The 23,065-nt window shown below is 37.8% G+C and overlaps 1 protein-coding gene and 1 pseudogene across 4 annotated transcripts in view; one reads left to right on the forward strand and one right to left on the reverse strand.

The window, feature by feature from the left end:
- The window catches only part of Suz12 (SUZ12 polycomb repressive complex 2 subunit), a 51,669-nt gene that overhangs the window by 16,930 nt on the left and 11,674 nt on the right, over positions 1 to 23,065 (reverse strand). For all 4 annotated transcript variants that reach the window (XM_004870685.4, XM_004870684.4, XM_087191501.1 and 1 more), the window contains 4 exons: positions 15,284 to 15,333; positions 11,008 to 11,093; positions 6,456 to 6,687; positions 4,985 to 5,078 (listed from right to left, as the gene is read on the reverse strand). In XM_004870685.4, coding sequence (XP_004870742.1) covers positions 4,985 to 5,078; positions 6,456 to 6,687; positions 11,008 to 11,093; positions 15,284 to 15,333 — 462 coding nt within the window. The remainder of the gene's footprint in view (positions 1 to 4,984; positions 5,079 to 6,455; positions 6,688 to 11,007; positions 11,094 to 15,283; positions 15,334 to 23,065) is intronic.
- Positions 21,116 to 21,185, forward strand: LOC147823816 (U2 spliceosomal RNA; annotated as a pseudogene).

Consider the following 23,065-nt stretch of genomic DNA (forward strand, 5'->3'; position numbering starts at 1 on the left):
TTGAATTAAAGAATCTGTTAAATAATATTTAAATGGCTTTGTATATATACATGTGAAGTACATGTATAGTTTATATACTGTTTCCATACCTTTAAACACCCACCAGCCACTACTATTCTAAGTGCTATTCTTCTACCATACTATTCATCATTATTCATAGTAAGAATCTGGCCCCTCTGAGCTGGAGAGGTAGCTCAGTGGTAGTGCTTGCCCAGCACCGTGGAAAAAATAAAGAAAGAAAAAAATTCTATTGGGTTATCATAGCTAAAATTTATTGAGTGCTTACTGTCTGCCAGGCACACCTTATGTGGTTTATTTAATCTTTCCAACACCTTTATGATCTATGTGCTGCTACTCCATTTCCAGAAGAGGAAACCAAGGCACAGAAACATTAAGTTGCCTTAGGATCACACAGTTAAGTAGCCAGATATTGTAAATAAATCCAAGTATTACCTAAACTCTAACCAAAGAGTTTTGACACTTAAGAATTTTTACCTTTTCTCTATCCAGTACTATTTGGGGTTTAGTCTGCTTCCATAGAGTATCAGTAAGGTAATTCAATTTTCTTTAAAAAACTAATTGTCTTCATTCATCGGAGTAGGCAATACAGCCATATACTTCCAGTTAAGTTGCTTCCCTTGTGCTTTTGTGTGGCTACATGTTTCATTTTATTGTTGTACATTCCATAGCTACAATCCCATGCACTCTACCTGTAATGTATGAGGAGGCCTTGGCCCCCACAGCCTCATGAACAGTGCTTTATCATGTTTTTTGATCTGTCAATCTGATAAGTGAAAAAATGACATCTCAGTGTATTTTAAATTCAGATAGCTCATCTTTCTAACTGTTCAAGAACCACATACATTTTTTTCTGTAAATTTTTTATTGCATCGTTTATTCTCTTGGGCTAACTTTTCAACCTTTTTCTTAGTGTTACCTGGGATTGAACCCAGGGCTTCGTGCATGACAAGCAAGTGCTCTTCCACTGAGCTATGTCCCCACCCTTTTCTTTTTCAAGACAGGGACTCTAAGTTGCCCAGGCTGCTTTCACCTTACAATGCTCCCACCTCACTCTCAAGTAATCAGGAATACAAGTGTGTGCCACTGTGCCTAGTAGTCTATGTTCTTTTTTAATTTTATTATCTTTTGATATTAGGGGAATAAGATCTCTAAGTATGAGTTGAAAATAATTTCCCAATTTGCCTCCCCTCCCTCTTTGAGACAAGTACTCATTCTGTTGGCGACCTGGCCTCTCTGGTCTTGAACTCCTGGACTCAAGTGGTCCTTGCACCTCAGCTTCCTGGCAGCTGGGTTTTGAGATGTGTGCCACCATGCCCAGCTGTCATTTTAATTTTCACTTTGGCTAGAATGGCTTTTTGTTTTTTGAAGAAGTTTTTGATTTTTATTTTGCTGAATATTTCATACTTTATTGCTTTTGAATTTTGTTCATTCTTTTAGAACAGTTTAACTTCTCAGAGATTTTACAAATAATTTTACAAATCAAACACTTAAATCATGGCTTATAAATAATACTCCGTCACTAAAACAACATGAGGACTCCTGGAAGAAATCCCAAACTGAGCATGGTGGTGCACGCTTGTAACCCCAGCACTTGGCAGGCTGAGGCAGGAAGATTGCTGCAAATTTGAGGCCAGCCTGGGGCTACATAGTTCAAGGCCAGCCTGAACTACATAGACCCTATCTCAAAAAAAAAAAAAGAAGAAGAGGAAGAGGAGGAAGAAGAAATAATAATCCCAGAACAGAGGTATGAAAAGGAGAAGGTAAGTCTAGGCTATCTTATTATTTCCAGACAACAAGGAAAAAATCGGAGGAAAAAAGTTAAGACAAAAGAGCCTGTTTGAAAGGGCTCCTCTTGACTAAATTTAGGATGATCTGAGGATTAAAATGCACTAACATGATTAAATTAAAACAAGTTGAGTAAAAATAGAAGTTACTAACCCACATGGTAAAAAAATTAGAATCATCAATGGATATTAATGGTTGCTGAAACAACTGGGTGAAAAGATACTGGGGGAGCAGGTGTAAAAGGATATTCATCAGGTTCATGTATCACCCCAGGAATTAAATATAATAGTTAATGAAATGGGAAAAGTACTGTTAAAATAAGGCAGTGCACACCACCTTAACCAAATGACCAAATCTAGTATTACCTTTGGGTCTCTGATGTAGCACACAAAGAACACATCACTAATTAGCATCTGTCAAAAATGTTTAAACTGGGCCGGGGATTTAGCTCAGTGGTTCTGCTGCCTGCCTTGCAAGCGAAAGGTCCTGAGTTTGATCCCCAGGAACCCCCAAAAAACCCAGAATGTTTAAACTGAATCTAATCATGAGGAAGTAAAAGGAAAAGTCCATACAGAGATACAATTTGCAAATGCACGACTGTACTTTAAAAAACTACAGCATAAGCCGGGGATTTAGCTCAGTGGTTCCGGTGCCTGCCTCCCAAGCCTAAGGTCCTGAGTTCAAACCCCAGTATCAAAAAAAAAAAAAGATACAGCAGGTTTTAGTGGCAGACGCCTACAGTCCTAGCTACACTGGGGTTTTTTTTGGTACCGGGGATCAAACTTGGGACCTTGAGCTTTTGAAGCAGGCACAGTGCCACTGAGCTAAATCCCTGGCCCTGTCCTAGCTACTTTGGAGGTAGAGGCAAGACAATCACTTGAGTCCAGGAGTTTGAGCTCAGCCTGGCTAACATAACCTTTTCAAAACAAAACAGGGCCGGGGATTTAGCTCAGTCGCACCTGCCTTGCAAGCACAAGGTCCGGATTTCAATCCCCAGTACCAAATAACTAACTAAATAAATAAACAAAAATTTAAAAAAATAAATAAAACAAAACGAAACCATGCCAGGCACAAGGGCTATAAAACTGTAATTCAAGTCCTAGGGGAAGCTGAGGCAGGAAGATTACAAGTCCAAGCCTGGGTAACTTAGCTAGACTGTCTCAAAATAAAAATTTTTTCACAAAGGGCTAGAGATGCAGCTGAGTGTGAAGGCCCTGGGATCAATTCCCATAGCCCAAAAACAAAACAAAACCCAAAAAAGGTTAGAGAATTGTTCCAATTGAAGGAGAATGGACAAACAGGACAACTACTGGGGGAGGAGGGCCACAAAATATAAAAGATATTGGGGTAAAATGGGGAGATTATGTTTGTTGTATGTTAATTTTCCTAAGTATAGTTTGGCTGGGTTTTTTTTTGGTACCAGGGATCAAACTTGGGACCTTGCACTTGTGAGGCAGGCGGCGGCACCCCTGAGCTAAATCCTCGGCCCTTTTCATAAGTACAATATGATAGGTATATTGTGATTATGCAGGAAAATATCCTTGTTCTTTGAAGATACATGCTTACGTGTAAGGGAGCAATGAGCTATGAAGTAATCTTTCAAATGGTTCAACATACACAAAACGTGGGCCAGGGAGAAATAATAAAAAAGAAAATAAAATATATACCCTCTCTCATTCCCTAAAATAGAACATTTGCCAACAGAAATGAACCCCAGTATGCCTCAACCTATTTCCTTGGACACAGATGAAAACAGAATCTTCTAATTCATTTATATCCCTGGTTTTTTTGGTACTGGGGATGAAACTCAGGACCTTGTGATTACGAGGCATGCATGGTGCCACTGTGCTAAATCCCTGGCCCCCATGTATTCTTTTTTTTTGTATATTCCTGTTTTTTTCTATTTAAATTGTTGATCTATATTCAAATTTCTGATTTTAAAAATAGTTGTATGGGGGCTGGGAATTTAGCTCAGTGGCACCGCACCTGCCTCACAAGCACAAGGTCCTGAGTTCAATCCCCCTTTCTGAGAAAAAACAAAAAATGCTGCACTGATTTCTATTACTACCAAGTGACATTAGGTTACATATTCCAAAACAAGATAATAGTTGAAAGTCTATCTCATTATTTTTAACCATCTTTTTTTTTTGGTTTTTTTGGTACCGGGGATCGAACTCGGGTCTTTGTGCCTGCGAGGCAGGCGGCGAAACCACTGAGCTAAATCCCCACCCCTTTAATCATCTTTTTATTAAGAGCTTTCCATCTCTTCCACCTGGCTATTTACATTACAGCACCAATCTAGTACATATTTTAAAACTGGAGGAATGGCCCAGTTACTTTTCTTGGTTCTTATACATGACTGTGAACTGCTAAAAACCAGCAGCAATTGGGGGCCAGGGATTTAGCTCAGTGGTTTCGCTGTCTGCTGCACAAGTGCAAGGAACCGAGTTCGATCCCCCGTACCAAAAAATAAATAAATAAAATAAAGAAATCATGACTCGTAACAGGTTTCATCCTTCAATTCTGTGGAATAAAAGAACATTGCCATTTGTTTCCTAGATCTTCCTTTACGGGTGCTAAGGCATTTCATTCCCAAACAGAAATTGCAGAGATGACTTTGAGCACTGGTATTCCTTCTCTCCCTGTGCCAAATGCGCATATAGCCAGATGATGATGATAATTATATATAATTTTCTTAACTTTAATAAACACATAACCCTAAGATTTGCACAGGGCCCATGTCATTCAGTCTCTGTTCAAATATTACCTCTTCCCAGAGGCTTTCTCTATAAACAGTAACCATTTATTCTCTTTTATTTTTCTTCAGAGCACTCACCACTAAGTGACATTAGTTGGTATTTTTGTGGAATGGTATATATTCTACATTAAAATTTAAGTTCCATGAAGGCAGGGACTTTGTTGCCTTACTACTGCCCACAACAGTGTCTGACAAAGAGCAGACACTCAGAATATGAACTTGCCAAATCTGAGTCATCAAGTAGTTCCTTATCTGTCCTTTTGCTTTCTATATGAAAATAAAAAATTCAGTATTTGCAAAATTGCCCCCATTCCCAACAATAAAAAACCCCCCACAAGGAAACAATCAATATCACCATTATATTCCACTTCAGAATGAAAACATTTCTGGAACATTGTCTTATTTGTCCATCAATATTACCTGTTTTTATCAAATACTGTCATTTGTGCAACAAATGTCTTTTCCCCATCTTCACGATTTCGTTTTCTTCTGGCTGGAAGTTCTTCATTGACATCTGAATTTAACAAATATTTCTTATAAATCAAATATTCAAACAAAAATGTGCTAATTATGATATATGGTCCCTTAACATAAAACATGATACTTTTATACTAAATAAGATACAAATTACAATGAAACTACAATATAATGTTTGGACAATACTTGTTCCAATTTCGTCTTTTTGGTGCATGTGTATGTCCTTTCTTCTCTGACACTCATTATTACTAACCCTACATTTTGGCAAATCCTGATTTTTATTTGGAATGATCTTTGCAAGGGAAATTCCTTACCTACCATTCCTTTTTAAAAACTTCAAAGAATACTTAAAAACTCAAAAGATGAACTTCTAAAATGATTCTCCACTGAACTTCACCTATATATCTATTATAGCATTCATCATTTTATTACAATTATTTCATGTCTATCTCCCTAGGTAATGAGCCTTTGGAGAGCAGGACTGGATGATTTAATCATCCCTGTATCTCTGCCACATATGTTAGTTGAATGATTACCTCACAGATAAGTTCAGAATTGTTGGAAGAATATGGGGATGGGTAAGGGGGGATCAATATGTGATAGGTATAAGAAGATGTTCATGTTCAAGCTGGATTGAGTCAGGTGAACCTGTGATCCCAACACCTAAGAGGCTGAGAGAAGAGGATCACCTGGGCCCAAGAGTTAGGAGATATGCCTGGGGGACACAGCAATGACCAATCTCAAAAAAAAAGGGGGGGTGGGGTGGCCCGGGGATTTAGCTCAGTGGTTCCACTGCCTGCCTCGCAAGGGCAAGGTGCGGAGTTCCATCCCCAGTACAGTACCAAAAAAACCCAAGCAAGCAACACAATTCATTGTAAGTGCTGAGTAGATAGGTGTTTTCTATAAAATTTTCAATTGTTTACATTTGAAACTTTTCATGATAAAAGAATGGAAGCCAGGAGTGGCAGAGAGCACCTAGTCTCAGCACTTCAGAAGGCTGAGGCAGAAGGATCACGAGTTCAGGAGTTAAGAAGCCAATCTGTGAAACAGTGAGACCCAGACTCACAAATAAATAAATAAATAAATAAATAAATAAACAAACAAATAAATAACAACAAAGAAAAAGTTGAAGGAGAGAATGAATTCATTGTCTGTTAACATATTAAGTCAGATGGACTTTGGAAAGGCAACATTTTAAAATAAGTCAAAAAGAAATACTTTATACACTACTATGAAGCAACACTGGTTCAATCATTTTCATTGACTACCTCAATCTCCAATGATAAATAAAATCTAGTAAAATTACTGAAAGAAAAATTACCAAGGGCCAGGGATTTAGCTCAGTCGAGCCATGCCTGCCTGGCAAGCACAAGGTCCTGAGTTCCATTCCCGGTACCAGAAAAAAAAAAATTACCAATATTTTCATTGGTTTCTCCATTAATCATTCCATTAAATTCTCTTCTTCCCGGACGAGTCACTCTAAACAGCAATGAGTAAGACTTCACCATATGGCTGTTACTAGGCTCAAATTCATTACTGGAAACTGCAAGGGACGGGAAATTTCCAGGTTTTGTTTGATTGAGGTCGGGATTCAAAGGCACCTGCTTTTTACCTGTGGGAACTTGCCTTATTGGACAACTTACATCCTGCAAAGGTAAAGATTATTAAATTACATTTACATGTAAGAAATAATAATTATAATAACACTCTTCATCCCAGCTATACAGAAACACAGTATAGGTCATGATTATCAAATCATATAACAATCATAGTTCTGAGCCAGGGTGACCTGGACATGATGAAGCAACACCTGTAATCCCAGAACTCTGGGGAGCTGTGGCAGGAGAATCCCAAATTGAAGCCCAGCCTGGGCAACTTAGCAAGGTCCTGACTTAAAAAATAAAAAAAGGGCCGCCTGCCTTGAAAGCACAAGGACCTGACCCGAATTCAATCCCCAGTACCAAAAAAAAAAAAAAAGGGGGCTAGGGATAATATAGCTCAGCACAAAGGCCCTGGTTCAATCCCAAAAACACCACACACACACACACACACAAAAAAAAAATCAGAGTTCTGATTATTGTTAAGCAAAAATGAAAATACGGAATGACTATATCCTAACAATCAAATTAAATGAAAAACATACTGAAAATAATAATACAATATATTTAATATTTGGCTGTTTATTTGAAAGTTTTATATTAGAAACATGGAATCACAGGCTTCTGTAGTTCAGTGGTACAGTGCTTCCTACCTTACACGTGACCTGGGTAAAATCCCCAGCACTAACAAGAATTTAAAAAAAGGAATCAAACATTCTCAAAGGCTGGCAATATAACTCAGTGGGTAGAGTGCTTGCCTAGCAATGCACAAGGCCCTGGGTTTATTCCCCATTACCACACACACACAAAATTATCTTTCCTAAAATATTCAATTCATCTTATTTGAACATTTCCCTTCAATTTTCTAGTTTTAAAACAGTAAGTGATAGAGGAACATTAGAAATGAAAGATTTTTTATAACTCCACGATCAACGTTATGACACAGTAAACCCATATATTTAAATCTGTTAAGAGGGATACTGATCACCTTTTGGATAGTTTTGTTATATAACTAGTTATGCTGTAAGTGCATGGCAGAAAAACAAAGATGCAGAGGGCCTTCATGACAAGAGAGTATCACATGTTCCTTTTTAAATGTACACTTATGATCTCAAAAATTCAACTCAAGACAAGACAGTACAAAATGTAAAATATAAATCTCACTTCTGAACACTTACACACACACAATAATAGTAGGAGTTGGGGCTGTGTATATCCTTCCATGAAAACATTTACTTTTTTGTTTTTGGAAGGCAGCTATGCTCACCACTATACCACTAATGCCTGCTCTTTTTTGTTTTTGAAACACAAAGAAGGATCTTATGTTCATATTCATTTTTTTTTCTCTAAGATCTCTTGAAGAATTTTCACCTCACTCTTTGTCATGAATTGTATGGGGATTAGGAGTGGGTGGGGGTGAGGAGCAGAGCAGTATTTCATAACTTTACAATAGCTTATTTTTCTATTTATGTATGTATGTATGTATGAATGTAATGACTGAGACAGGGTCTCACTAAGTAGTTTAAGCTGAGCTTGTGTAGCCCAAGCTGGCCTCAAACTCAAAATCCTCTGCTTCAGCCTCTGAAGTGCTGAGATTGCAGGCATGTGCAAGAACGCCCAGCTCACAATAACTTTAAAATGTAGTTACCCTGCTGCCTTCTATCACTTTAGTCCATTCCCTACCAATGCTCTAGCAGTTTCCAAGCCCATTATCATTTTAATGTGATGTTGGAAAAAGATCAACAGTAGGAACATCAATATAGGTCAGTTCTTGCTCTTTTTAAAAGATTCAAGGATTTGAGGCTACGTAAACTACATCTGTTGGTTTTGGTGGGTTGCCCAGGAAACAACCATTATGACACTTGTTTCTATGGTGAAATGATTTCATCTTCTAAATAAAAATTTGAAGCAATGAATTAATAACTTAATGGCTGATAATACTGAAAACACAATTTTTTTTGCCTGAGAGTAATATTAAAAGAGTTAATTCTTTTGGGAAAACTCTTTTACCCCTTATCTACAATTTGAATGGGTACTAGTACCTAAGGCCATGATGGCAAACCTTTTAGAGCTTTCAATGATACAAACAGCCTGATGCAAGGGCTGGGAAATTTAGCTCAGCAGCACGGCGCCTGCCTTGTAAGCCCAAGGTCCTGAGTTTGATCCCCGGTACCAAAAAATAAAGAAACAGCCCGCTGCAGCATGGATGCCATAGGTTCACCACTGACCTAAGGAATAAGCTGACTGAGATGACAGAAAAGGAACTGAATTCATGTCATAAAATAGTAACAAAACTTTATTTCCTTCATTTTCAGACTCCAATAAACAAAGTTTTATAGACATCTAGTCAGACTAGGAAAAAATACAAACATAGGGAAGGTTGACAAGAGGTTAGTGTTAAAATTCAGCCATGAACTTGCTGGAAGAGAAGTCAGGTAGAACTCCTGAAGAAATTGGCATAGGAAAAGACTTTATGAACAAATCCTCAGTAGCACAGTAACTAGCATAAAGAATCAACAACTGAGATCTCATCTTATTAAAAAGCTTCTGCACTGCAAGAGAAACCACCAACAGAGCTAAAAGACAACCTACAATGTGGGAAAAAGTTTTTACCAGCTATTCCTCAAACAAAGGTCTACTGTCTAGAATATATAAAGAACTCAAAAAAATCAGACCCCCCTAATTCAAAGACCCAATTCAAAAATGGGCATATGAAATGAACAGATATTTCTCAGACAAAGAAGTAAAAGCACCAAATAAACATATGAAAAAATGTTCAACATCCCTGGTCATTCGACAGATGCAGATGAAAACAACACTGAGATTCCACCTCACCCCAGAAGGAATGGCTGCTATCAAGAAATCAACCAATAACAAATGTTGGTGGGGGTGTGGGGAGAAAGGAATCCTTCTCTACTGTTGCTGGGAGTGCAGACTGGTGCAACCACTGTGGAAATCAATATGAAGATAACCTCAAACAACTAGGATTGGAGGTCCCGTTTGAACCAGCTACTCCCCTGTTGGGTTATCTTCCCAAAAGAATTAAAAGAATCATACCACAGCAATATACGTGGACCTATGTTTATAGTGGCACAGTTTGTAATAGCTAAAACTTCCAAACAGCCCAATTGCCCATCAACTGGAGATTGGATAAAGAAGATGTGGTGTTTTTTTTTTTACCAAATGGAGTACTACTCATTCATAAAGAACGAGAAACTAGAGACATTTATAGCTAAATGGATGCATACTGAGGCCATACTCTTAAATAAAATAAATAGGACACACAGGTGTAGGTGTAAATACTGAATAGTTTCTCTGGTGTGAAAAACTAAAAGTGTAAATAAGGATCAAAATGTGTAACTGATTGAGGCCGGGGATTTAGCTCAGTGGTTTCGCCGCCTGCTGTGCAGGCACAAAGACCCGAGTTCAATCCCCGGTACAAAAAAAAAAAGGTATAACTGATAATGTGAAATAGGAAGTAAAGGTCTAAAGAAGTAGGTGAAGTGGGAGGAGTAGGGGAAAAGAAAGAAGGGAAAGAAAAAATATGAGAAAAGGAAAAAATGGAAACAGTCTTTGTAAATCGGGAAAAGTTGGTAGGGGTGAAGGGAGGGCAGGGGAATGGGGAAAAAATAAGAACCAAGATACATCATGTAAAGGTATAAGATCCCAATGATGAATGTGATTGTATTGTATACCTAAAATATATCAATAAACTTCTAGGTTATGGGCCCACCACGCTTCCGCTACACCGCTCTGCTTAAGCTACTAATAAACTTAATGGAAAAAAAATTCAGACATGGACATATCTGCTAAGTTATTAAGGTTTAAAAATTGCCTTTCAACTGGAAATGCCTTTCCAGCATTTCCGAGGCTAAGGCAGGAGGCATTCAAGGCCAGCCTGGGCTAATAGTAAGACTCTCCCTCAAAAACAAAACAAAACAAAAAACTTTAATTGGTCAGGGGTGGTGGCACATTCCTATAACCTTAGCACTCTGAGAGGCTGAGGCAGAAGGATAGCAAGTTGAAGCCCAGCCTTGGCAATTTAGTTATTCAGAGGGAAAGGACTAAGGAACCTATAAAAGACAAACTATAAACTGAGTGTAATGCCATACACCTATAATCCCACCACTCTGAGAAGCTACAACAGGAGGAATATGGAAAGTTCAGGTACAGCTGAGGAATTTAGCAAGCCCATCTCAAAATAAAAATTTAAAAAGGGGATAGGGATGTTACTCAGTGTAAAGGCCCTGGGTTCAGTCCACAGTATAATAACAATATAAAGGGCTTTAAAATCCAATATATATGCATCAACATGTTAAATGCAGAAAATTATTCCACCTCATCTACCAGCATCATTTTATACATTACCTTTCTTTTTTTGTGGCAAACTTTGACAAGCAGGACTTCCAGGGTAACAGAATTTTGTTCATTTTCTGAGTTTTGTGATGGCTTATCTAAATAGAAAATCAGTATCTTAAAAAGTTTATTTTACAAACTATAAACACATTACTTGTTTTTCTAGTAAGTCTGGAGATTTCAAACAATAAAAACTTACCAGAAGATTATTCATTTCTTTCCCTACATCTCTTCCTAACTTACAGCAAATTCTTTAAAAGCCTTTTTTTTGGTACCAGAGATCGAACTCAGGACCTTGAGCTTGCAAGGCAGGTGTGGTGCCACTGAGCTAAATCCCCAGCCCCAAAGCCTTTTTATATAGTAATTTTTTTTGCTTTTTTTGGGGTACTGGATATCGAACTCAGAACCTTCTGCTTGACAGGTAGGTGGCAACACCACTGAGCTAAATCCCTGGCCCTTTTATATAGTAATTTAAACTAACTTTCACAAACCAAATTACCTTTTCATAACCTAATATTTTGATCTAAATAAGGTGGCTCAATTTATATTCATAACACTTATTATTTTTGATTTGAAGATTTAATACTTATGATAGTAAAAAAATAAGCTGCTATTCAAAATAATTTTGAAGCCTGAAGATAAATCTCAATGGAGGAGCACTTGCCCTGAACACTTGCCTGCTGCCCCCTAAAAAACTCCAAACCAAATAATGTTGATAAATAATTACAGCTTCTTGGAAGGAGGCAAGAATGATACAGTCCAGGAAAGGCAATCATGCACAAAATAGTATCTTTCATTTGTATTCCTTCTTCTTAGATCTATTAGAAAATTTAACATAAAGTTAAATTAGTCGCTAGTATACATGGTTAATTATGAATGTCAAGAGATACTAAATTAAGAAGTTTCTGATTTGACCACAACTTGTGACCAAAGAGATTAAAATGGATTTCAAAAAATACTAAATATTATAAAAGGGGAAAAAAGCTATTTTTTGGCCCTTTCTCCAGAATTTCTCTAAAGTCTCAATGGGATAGGAAAAATCCAGATATTATTTAATATGTAGGGGAATACTTTCCCTTATAAAAAATTTAGAGATTTTAGTCTACATACCCCAGCCTGTATTTTCCATATCAATAAATTAACAACAGCTTCACAAATTAAGGTTCCAGAGTACTCCTCTGCAATTTACCTGTGTTTAAGTCCCAAAGGAGTAAATAGTTCAATCCTAAATATTTAATACTTAATCTATCAACATATACAAAACAAAGTAAGTTTTCTTCACAGTCCCCTCACTCTCTAGTACTGGGAACAGAATCAAGTGCCTTCCCACTGATGTAATTAAATTTTCCAAAGCATTTTTACTTTTTATTTTCAGACAAAGTCTCAATAAGTCGCTAAGTTGCCCAGAATAGGTTTGAACCTGAAAACCGAGTCCAAGCAACTTAGTAAGAACTTGTCTCAAAACAAAAACAAAAACAAAAGCCAGGAATGGTGGCACATGCCTATTAATTCTACACTCAGGAGGCTGAGGCAGGAAAATTGTCTGGAGTTCAAGTTCCAGGCCAGCCTGGGCTACATAGTGCTTCAAGGGCAGCCTGAACTACATGAGACCTTGTCTCAAAAAACCAAAAAAATAAATAAACAAAAAGGGGATAATACAGCTCAGTGTGAAATCCCTGGATTCAATGCCCCATACTGAAAGGAAAAAACAATCTTATGCAGGATATATGTGTAAACATGTCTGAATTAGTCTCTTTGGAAGTTGTAAGCAGGATAAAAATAAATAAATAACCAATGTTAAAATGAATTAACAGCCGGGTGTGGTGGTACACACCTGGAATCCTAGCAGTTGGGAGCTGAGACAGGAGAACTGTCTTGAGTTCAAGTTCGAGGCCACCCTGGGATACTTAAGTGAGTTCAAAGCTAGCCTGAACTACATAGTGAGACCTTGTCTCAAAAAACAAGAACAAAAATATTCAGAAAAATATTCAGCATGAAAATAGTACCCTGTATAATCTATATATTCACTTTAAGCTCCTTCAAGTACTAATCATTAGTCTTCATAAAAAAAAAAAAAATCCCACGTTTAGGGATCTCTTTTTCATGTTTTGTGTTTCTGAAACAGGGTCTTGCTATGTAGCTCAGCCTGGTCTTGCTCAAAATCCTAGTTCAATAGCTTCCCCAGTGCTGGGATTACAAGTGGGCACTGCTACGCCCTGACTTAATTATAGGGATCTTCATGATGGATTTCTATCCTTGTTTCTTAAAAATATTATTTCCTGGGGCCGGGGATTTAGCTCAGTGGTTCCGCCACCTGCCTTGCAAGTGGAAGGACCCGAGTTCGATCCCCAGTACCAAAAAAATATATATTATTTCCTTATGTTTTTTAAAAAAAATACAAATATACCTTAAACAAACAAGAGGCAATACATACATATGCTTCTTCCTAACTTCCAGTCATTTGAAAGTTAAAATGGAAAATTACTTTCAGGAAATGGACCTATTAACAGAATTTACTTTCTCATTTACTTTAACATGAAGGAACAAATAAAAACAAAGTGAATTTGAGCAATTTTTAAACTTTATACACTTTTTTTTTCATGCAGAAAGAATCAAATCAAACTGCTTCCCAAAACACAATTTCTGTTTTTTTGGTTTCTTGCTTTCCAGACAGGGTCTCACTATGTACTTCGGGCTGCCCTTGAACTCATGTAGACCAAACTGGCCTCAAGCTCTTGGCAATCCTCCTGCTTCAGCCTTCCAAGTGCTGGCACATGCCACCATGCCTGGTATTTCTTGTATGTTTTAAAGTCCCTGGAAACAAAGAGCTAATGAACCTATATAATTCAAATTATAAACTGGGTATGGAGGCACTCCCCTAAAATCCCACCACTCTGTGAAGCAGGAGGATGGCAAATCTGGGTCTCATGAAGGGAATTTAACAAGACCCTGTCTCACAATTTAAAAAAAAAAAAATCAGGGCCTGGGATTTAGCTCAGTGGTGCCGCTGCCTGCCTCACAAGTGCAAGGTACAGAGTTCAACCAAGACGAGATGTACCTCAGTACAAAGGCCTTGGTCTCAATTTCCAATACCACACACACACACACACACACACACACACACACACACACAAAGTCAAATTATAGCTAGGTGTGGTAGTACTAGGGAGGCCAAAACAGGAGGATTTTGAGTGCCTGAGAAACTTAGCAAGACCCTGCCTTAAAATAAAGAAGAAGGGATGGGGATGCAGCTCAGTGTGAAGTCCAGTATCAACAAAAGTCAAAGTATAAGCTTCAAAAGTATTACAGTCCATGTGCTTTAAAGTACTACAGAAAACCAATATGGACAATTTAAAATAAGGATTCCAGCAGACAATTTTAAATAATGTAGAGGGAAATACAAAATGTTATTCGGGTTACTTCTATATTTACTTCTATATAAAAAAATGGGCTAGATATAAGGTATAACCTAAACCAGATTTTTAATCTTTTCCATAGAAAACAGAACCAATTATTAAACTGCCTACTACCATTATATTATTAAATTTTTGTTTTGCTTGTAGTGCTGTAGACTGAACTCAGCGAGTTTCCTGTGCTAGGCAAGCAGCATTCCCATCACTGAGCTGCACCTCCAGCTACTTAAATTTTGTTTTTTATTGAATAATATCAAAGAGGACCAACCTAGAATCTTCCTAATAAAGGTTTTATTCCATTCCATAATTAGAGGACACAAATTGAAAATGGATAAGCTCATAGGTATTTTATCCATTTTTAAAACAATAACTTTTTCTAATGTAAAATATATCATTCCCGATATAATACCTAACATACTGATAATAATCTATTGATAGCAGTGATTATTTCAGTTGTTTCATTGCTGTTTTAAAAAAGGATGCAATAACATTAACTGAAAATGTTTATACAGAACGGATCATACTGAGGATAATCTTCACCTATCCCAGCTCTGTGGCACTTAAAGAATTTTATCATTAGCCTTTATAACTTAAATTTCAAAAACATAATCAAAAGAGCTGGAGTGGGTGGTGGAAAAATGCTTGCCTAGGTTGTACAAAACCCTGGGTTTGATGCCCAGCTCCATAAAAAAATACAAACAAAATACAGTTTAAAAAAAAAAAAAGAAAAAAAGAAAAATGAACAAAGAAAAATAAGAAATCAACATATTTACCTTTAATTATGATTTTATGAATTTACACCTTAAGTATACTTCTTGTACACTCAGTGGTATTTTGCTGTTAAAATGTAAAAATGTTTACTTTAACATACGTACCGTTTTTGTGGAAGAAACCAGTAAATGTAAGCTGCAAGTGAGCTGACAAGCTAAATAAAACAAATAAAAATTTATCACTTTAAGGCTCCATAATAAAAATAGCCTAAACAAACAAAAAACATTAGCATCAAAGCTATTGAAGCTATTCATAAATATTTGGTTTTTTCATTTGTATTTCTACTCAGGCCCATAACTATGCTTTCTTCTAAAGCATTAACAACCAAAATACTATGTTTATATACCCACAAGTATAAACAACCAATACTCTATAATTCACAAAAATAAGCAAAAGTGCCAAAGAAGGTAGAAAAAGAGGTCAGATAATTTGCTGTGCTTTAGCCCCCACCTATAAAAAATGAAAGGTTCCCTTCTCACTTCATAAAAGGAAATTCTGATACGGATAGCTGAATGCACACATAGGTGTTTGAATTTTGTTTTGAAACAGGGTCTCCCTATGTAGTTCAGGCTGGCCTAAAACTCAGTGATCCTCCTGCCTCAGCCTCCTCAGTGCTTGGATTACAGGTATGCACCATCATGCCCGGCCCTTGTATTTCTGTTGAGATAGGGTCTCAATAAATTGTCCAGCCTGGCCTTGAACTTGTGATCCTTCGGCCTCAGCCTTGTGAGTAGCTGAGACCCACGGCCAAGCCCTGGCTTGTGTTTGAATATTTTAAAGCAATGGAAATTCAACCCTAACAATTGATACAGAACCATTACTTTACACTTCAATTAAGAATGAAATACAATTACAAATCTGCTAAAGATCTGTAATTTACTCTTTCAACACATCATTTTCACTTTTGGCCTTCAAAGCTATAGAAAAGGAAGCATTAACTAGTCATCCTTTTGTTTGAAAAACAGCTACTAATATGGAAAAACTATTAGGATGGGATAGAATATACAGGCTTTTGCAGTACCTTTAAGTTGCAAAAGAGAACACATTTATTTGTTGATTGGAGCCATTCATAACTTTTCATAGCCCAGTTTCTGTGGTGTGATATATGCAAAATCAAGATTATAAAGGGCTACAGAGAACAAATGGAGGGAACAGGGAAACAATATTGATCCCTTACTCAAATTTACTAGTGAAAAGAACAAAATTAGTAGTTATAGGACAATAGGAGATCAATGAAGAGCATGTGTTTGTCCCCCATTTTTTGAGACAGGGTCTCACTATGCAGTTCAAGCTGCCCTTGAACTCAAAGCAATCCTCCTGTCTCAGCCTCTCACGTGCTGAAATTACAGTTGTGTACCACATGCCTGGCTTTTTTTTTTTTTAAATGACAGTGGAAGAGCTGGGGAGGTAGCTCAGTGGTAGACTGCTGGTCTAGCATGCCTGAAGCCTTGGGTTCAATCCCCATACTGCAAAGAAAAAAAAAAATCCAAAAATGATGGTGACAATCTAGGTATTTTTATAACGGGGAGAGTTTCAAAGAAACACCCAGAATAGAGGACATTAACATATCCCCACTGGCTTGAACCATCAGTGGTACACATATGACTGTCCCATTAGGTGGCTTTACCACTGATAGTACAAAAAAACTAATCACTTTTAATGGTGTTTATACTAATTAATAACAAGCTGCTGATGAACAACTACTCATGTACCACCAGTGGTTCAAGCTGCCTAGCAGGGACATACAGGAATTATGGCCTCATCATGAACATGTTAAAGAACAAGTAATAACTGGAAATGAAACTATATAGTGTTGAGTTTTGTAAATTTGCAAGGACTATGTTTTTTCTAAAATAGAGAAGATGGGGGCTGTGACACACACTTATAATTCCAGCACTTGGGAGGGTGAAGTAGACGCATCACTTATCACTTCAAGCCCAGCCTGGGCTACATAGTGAATTTAAAGCCTTTAAAGCCAGTATAAATTACATATGGGGAGACCCTGTCTCAACCCCCCTCAAAAGGTGGATAGACAGACAGACATATAGACCGACAGAAGAAAAGGTAGGTGTGGGAGCACATACCTAATAATCCCATCTACTCAGAAGGCTGAGACTCGAGGATGATTTTGAGTTCTAGCCTTAGCTATACAGAAAGTTCAAGGCCAACCTAAACTACACAGCAAGACCCTGCTTCAATCAATCAATCCAAGCATGGTGGTGTACATCTGGTAAACCTGGCACTTTGGAAGGGCCAGGCAGGAAGATCACAAGTTCCAGCCCAGCCTGGGCAACATGCCAACTTAGTAAGATTCTATCTCTAAAAAAATTAAAAAGAGCTGGGGATGCAGCTCAGTTGAAAAGTCCTAGACTTAATCTCTAGTATCACAAAAAACACATACATACAGAAGTAAGATAGTTCAGTGAAAGATGTGAGGATGTCTCTATCCTCTTAGTGAAGTAAGCCATGAAACTGCTAGATAAAACTACAGGGAGGCTAGAGATGTGGCTCAGTATAAAACACTTGCCTAACACATTCAAGGCCCTGAGTTTATTATTTAAAATAAGATTAAATTAAAAATTACAGATTAGAGGCCTTGAGTGGGCATTTATGTACCAGTAGTAAGGAACTATCTGATATGCTAAAATAGCCATAGAGGACAAAATAACTACAGAAGAGTAAAAGTCAAAGCACAGTTGGCACAAATGATGGAAAACTTAAGAATAACTTAAATATTGTACCAACATAATTTAAGAAAAATGAAAGAGGTGCACGCCTATAATCCCAGCACTTGGGAGGCTGAGGTAGGAGGATTACCACAAATTCAAACCCAGCCTGGGATGCATAGAGTTCAAGGTCCGTAGGAACTACACAGTGAGACTCTTGTCTTTAAAAAAAAAAGGGCTGGGGATTTAGCCCAGTGGTTTCGCCGCCTGCTGTGCAAGCGCAAGGACCCAAGTCTGATCCCTGGTACCGGGGAAAAAAAAAAAAAAGTAAACTACTGTTAAAAAAAAATAGGTAATTATTCTATTACTTTTGCAGTGTCCACTTTCTGACATCAACCAGATACTTTTAAAATTCTGTGGGGATGGAGGTTTGACAATAAAAGGCATGAAAAAAATGTTGAATTCTTCATCCTGATTTTAATGATTATTACCTGACGTAAGAGTTTAATAAAACTAAAACCTATATACTAAAAAGAGTGATGATAACTGCATGTAAATCATACCTCAAAAAAAAAAGCTTTTAGGGAATTTGATGTGGCAATGGTTACATGGTGCATACAGTGTTAGGCTTGACAGTTAAGATGGGTGTATTTTATTGAATGTTAATTAACTCAAAATTGATATTTAAAAAGTACATTAATCATCTATAAAATCTACATGTTATTTTACTAAAAAGATAGCTTGTGTTTTTAAATTCCATATATATTACCTTACGAAGCAGAATTAGCTGAACTCTTAAAACATAACTGAAAACAGAGAGGAACACTCTACAAATTCCACATGCTAGAATACAATGCAATAGTCACAAGAAAGCTATATTATTTTATTTATTTATTTATTTTTTGGTACCGGGAATCGAACTCTGGTCCTTGTGCTTGCGCAGCAGGCGGCGAAACCACTGAGCTAAATCCCCTGCCCAACTATATTATTCTTGGTGCAATTAAACCTACACAGCAAGGACATGGTGCAAGGCCTTGGTGACAGTATTGAACCTAGGACCTGGCCTCAGGGTTTTCTTTTTCTTTTTTTTTTGGTACTGGGGATCAAACTTAGGACCTTGTGCTTGTGAGGTATAAGGTTAATTTTCTTAAAACACTCCTCTGTTGGGCCAGGGATTTAGCTCAGTGGTTCTGGCACCTGCCTTGCAAGCACAAGGTCCCAAGTTCGATCCCTGCTAACCCCCCCCCATGCAGCTAAATCTAAAAAATGGTAAGGGAAAACCATTAATACAATAATTGTATTTAAAGTAATTTAATAAGCTGGGGTGTGATGGTACATGCCTACAATTCCAGCACTCTTGAGAGGCTGAGAGAGGACAACTGCAAATTCAAATCCAGCCTGGGCAACTTAGTAAGACTCAGTTTGAAAATAAAGAATTCTGGCTGGGGATTTAGCTCAGTGGTTCTGCTGCACGCCTCGAAAGTGCAAGGTCCTGAGTTTCATCCCGGTACCCAAAAAAAAACCCCCTCAAAATAAAGAATTCAGAAACAGCTCAGTGCAAAGACCCTTAGCCCAATCCACAGTATTGGAAAAAATAAAATAAAAAAGTAAATTCATCATCCACTCCAGGGTCCTCTCATACCAACCTCCCTGATCTTTCTACTTAGCTACTTGGCCTCAAAGACTATGTGTATAATATTTCTTTTCCAGAACCATTTATCTGTTCATTTCCCTTCTCCATTTCACTCCTACACTCACCTTTTAAATTTCAACTCACTTCTCCAGATAAGACTTCCCTAACCATGACTATTCCTATATCCAATACTTCTAACAAGAGCTGCTTCTTCTGTTTTATATATTCATGGCTCTATCATACCTTTCTTTCTCATCATTCATTTTATATTTATTATATGGATATATCTCTCCCTCTTTTTTTTTTTTTTTTTTGGTGCTGGGGATCGAACTTGGGTCCTTAGCTTGCGAGGCAGGCAGTGGAACCACTGAGCTAAATCCCCAGCCCCTCTCCCTCTTAAACACTAAGCTTCATAAAGGCAAATGTGTTTTGCTCATCGTTACATGCCTTAGAGCTTAAATATAGGGCCTAAAACATGTCACATTAAGGAAATAGAAATCCCTCCTAAAAAATAGATCCAGGCCTTGTTAAGGTACAAAATGATGCTTACAAAAGGCAATGTTTATGCAGTGTCACCAGCTGTCAGATTTTATAGTGACATCTCTAGCGACCTACTGTAAAGAAGCAGCTCAGCAATCTTCATGCCCTTTCTTCACTCAAATACTTCCACAAAAGTAATCACCATTCTGACCTCTATCATCATAGATTTTTCCTGTTTTTAGAATCAAACAATAATAGGAGGGTTTAAAAAAGGAAGACTACTAACTCAAAGGTTTAGGCTTTATAGCTAGGCACAGCTGTGCATACCTATAATCCAGGCACTCAGGATGTTGAGGCAAGAGGATTTCAAATTAGAGGCCAGCCTGGGCAGCATAGCAAGTTGGGGACAACTTTTATAGTGCTGATGATTTTGCTTTTGCTGTCAGCTCCTTCCACAACTCATCTGTAAGACAACTGTAGATCTAAAGTATAAAAACCCCTGTAACAAGCATTGTAGCATATGCTTGTAATCTCAGCTATTTGGGCAGGAGTCCCAGGCCAGTCTGGAATATATAGTGAGACCCTGTCTCAAAAAATCAAACAAAAGAAAAACAAAAAGCAAAATAACCCCACAAAAACAGCCAGAGATTTAGCTCAGTGGTGCCACGCCTGCCTGGCAAATGCAAGGTCCCGAGTTCAATCCCCAGTACCAACCCCCCCCCCCGCAAAAAAAACCAAAACCAAACAAACCCATTCCTTTAATACCAACTTCTTTTGCACAGATATTGCCAGGATTTTAATGTATAAGTTACTATAAATGTCCTAATTAAAGAATGTGACTACTTTGGGCCTATGGTACTATATTATTGTGTGTCTTGATATTCCTTTCGAACTTTGGGGATGAAGTATACTAGGCTTTGAAATAGATATTACGATTTTGGAAGTGATAAAAGACTATGAATTCCAGCGGAAGTCACCTATAGTACAATTGCTGAACAGATCCAGGATCCAATTAAACTGAGTTCTCTATGTCTGAGATAGTGTAATTCATGTAGACAGAAGAAAAATGCTTTGCATGATTCAAGATTTTAATTTCTGCTAATTAATGTTATGGAACAACAAGACTTGCTTTGTTCTTTCTATAAAAGAATTTGACAATCGCTTCTTGGCCTTTTGGCTAAGATCAAGTGTAGAATTTGACAAAAGATTTTATAAGCAAAATACTATAGTGCCAGCATAATATAGTGGTGTCTATGGTTATTTCACACAATCCTCTGCGATAAATTTAGTAGAATAAGACTATGTTTAACTTAATACTAGTATATGTGCTGCCAAAGCAAGCACATGACTACGTTTAACTTAAGATGAGAAATACATTGAAGCAACATAATACTAGAATCTGGGGTTAAAATGAAAATGAAATACCTTCCCAATTCATCTTAACACCTCTGGGACAACACTGAGACATCCATAAATCTTGGAGGGATGGGATTTACACTGCCAACTCAGATCCCAAAGAATAAAAAGTTGCTGTTAGCCAGGAATTTAGCTCAGTGGTGCCGCCGCCTCGCAAGTGCAAGGTCCCGAGTTTGAGCCTCGGTGCCAAAAAAAAAAAGTTGCTGTTAAACTCACTGGGTCAAAAGGAAAATTAACCAAGGAACAACTGTTCAGAGAACTGACCAGTATATATCCCTCACAACACGCCTTCTTAGGGAAGCTCTGCAATATTTATCAAATGGAATGTCACACACAGTGAGATATGGGTTAGCAGTGAGGTAAAATCTTGATAGGGAACATGAAAAAAAGGATCAAGGTTTCTTCCTATTGGCTCATTTTTCCTTGCCATTTGAAATCTGAAAGCTCAGCCAGCAAACTTCAGGTGGAGAAAAGAAGCAGGAAGTGAGATGAGGCTCTGACTACTACAAGTAAAAATGGCCCTGAGGGGGTTGGCAGACATAGCTCATTGGTAGAGTGAATGTTTATCATGCACAAGGACCTGAGTCTGATTCTCAGTGCCACCCCACCCACACACACACCCCCCCCACCCCCGCCCAAAAGGCCCTGATAATCCCAAAAACTTGGCCAAAGGTACTTTACCAGAAAGATACCTGGAATAAAAAATCAAGCAAAACTTAAAAGAGTTTACATGCACTAGGAATATTCTCAGTTCTACCTTCTAGGGTATACTAACTAGGCAAAGAGCTAAGATCTCAGCTTCTAGAATTAACCACCACAGCTACTTATTTACAAGTCAGGATTTATCTAGATATGGAAATATAAATTATACTTCAATTCTACTAGTGCAAGATATTAAAATGCGGTTTTATAATTCAAGAAGCAAAATCACCAAATTCATAAGCCAAACTTAAAATGCAAGTGATTAAAGCCAGGGGGGCAATATCCTTTGCCTGAAATCCCAGCTACTCAGGAGGCTGAAGTAGGAAGACTGCAAACTCAAGGCCACCTTGTGCAAGTTGGCAAGACCCTATCTCAAAATAAAAAAGGGTTGGAGAGGTGCTTTCTGATACAGCACCTGCCTAGCACACACACAGCCCTGGGTTCAACCCCTAGGCACTGTAAAATAATGAGAACAATCTCTGTGTGTGTATATGTGTCACTAAACAAAAAGGTAGTCTTTTATGAGTCACTAAAATAATGAGAAGCTGGGCGTGGTGGCACTTGTCTGTAATCCCAACACTCAGGAGGCTGAGGAAGGATTACCAGGAGTTCAAGGCCAGTCTGGGCTACATAGCTAGTTTAAGGCCAGCCTGAACTACATAGTGAGAATCCTGCCTCAAAAAAATGAAGAGGAAAAAAATGAAGCACTGTTAAGTACTGCAATAAATACATATTCCAAGGGGCCGGGGATTTAGCTCAGTAGTGCTGCCCCGTCTCCAAGAGCAAGGTCCCGAGTTCAATACCTGGTACCAAAAAAAAAAAAAAACCCCACTAGGCATGGTGGCACACACCTATATTCCCAGCACTATGGAGGCTGAGGCCATCCTGAACTACATAGCAAGACCATGTCTGAAAATAACAAAAAAGAGAGAAAAATATTTTGAGACAATTTTTCCAACTTATTTTGTTTTCTTTGGCAGTGGTGGAAT

The sequence above is a fragment of the Heterocephalus glaber genome, unplaced genomic scaffold (assembly GCF_053883595.1).
Source record: "Heterocephalus glaber isolate CG9 unplaced genomic scaffold, H.glaber_assembly_v1.0 deba00001564, whole genome shotgun sequence".
Lineage (NCBI taxonomy): Eukaryota > Metazoa > Chordata > Mammalia > Rodentia > Bathyergidae > Heterocephalus > Heterocephalus glaber.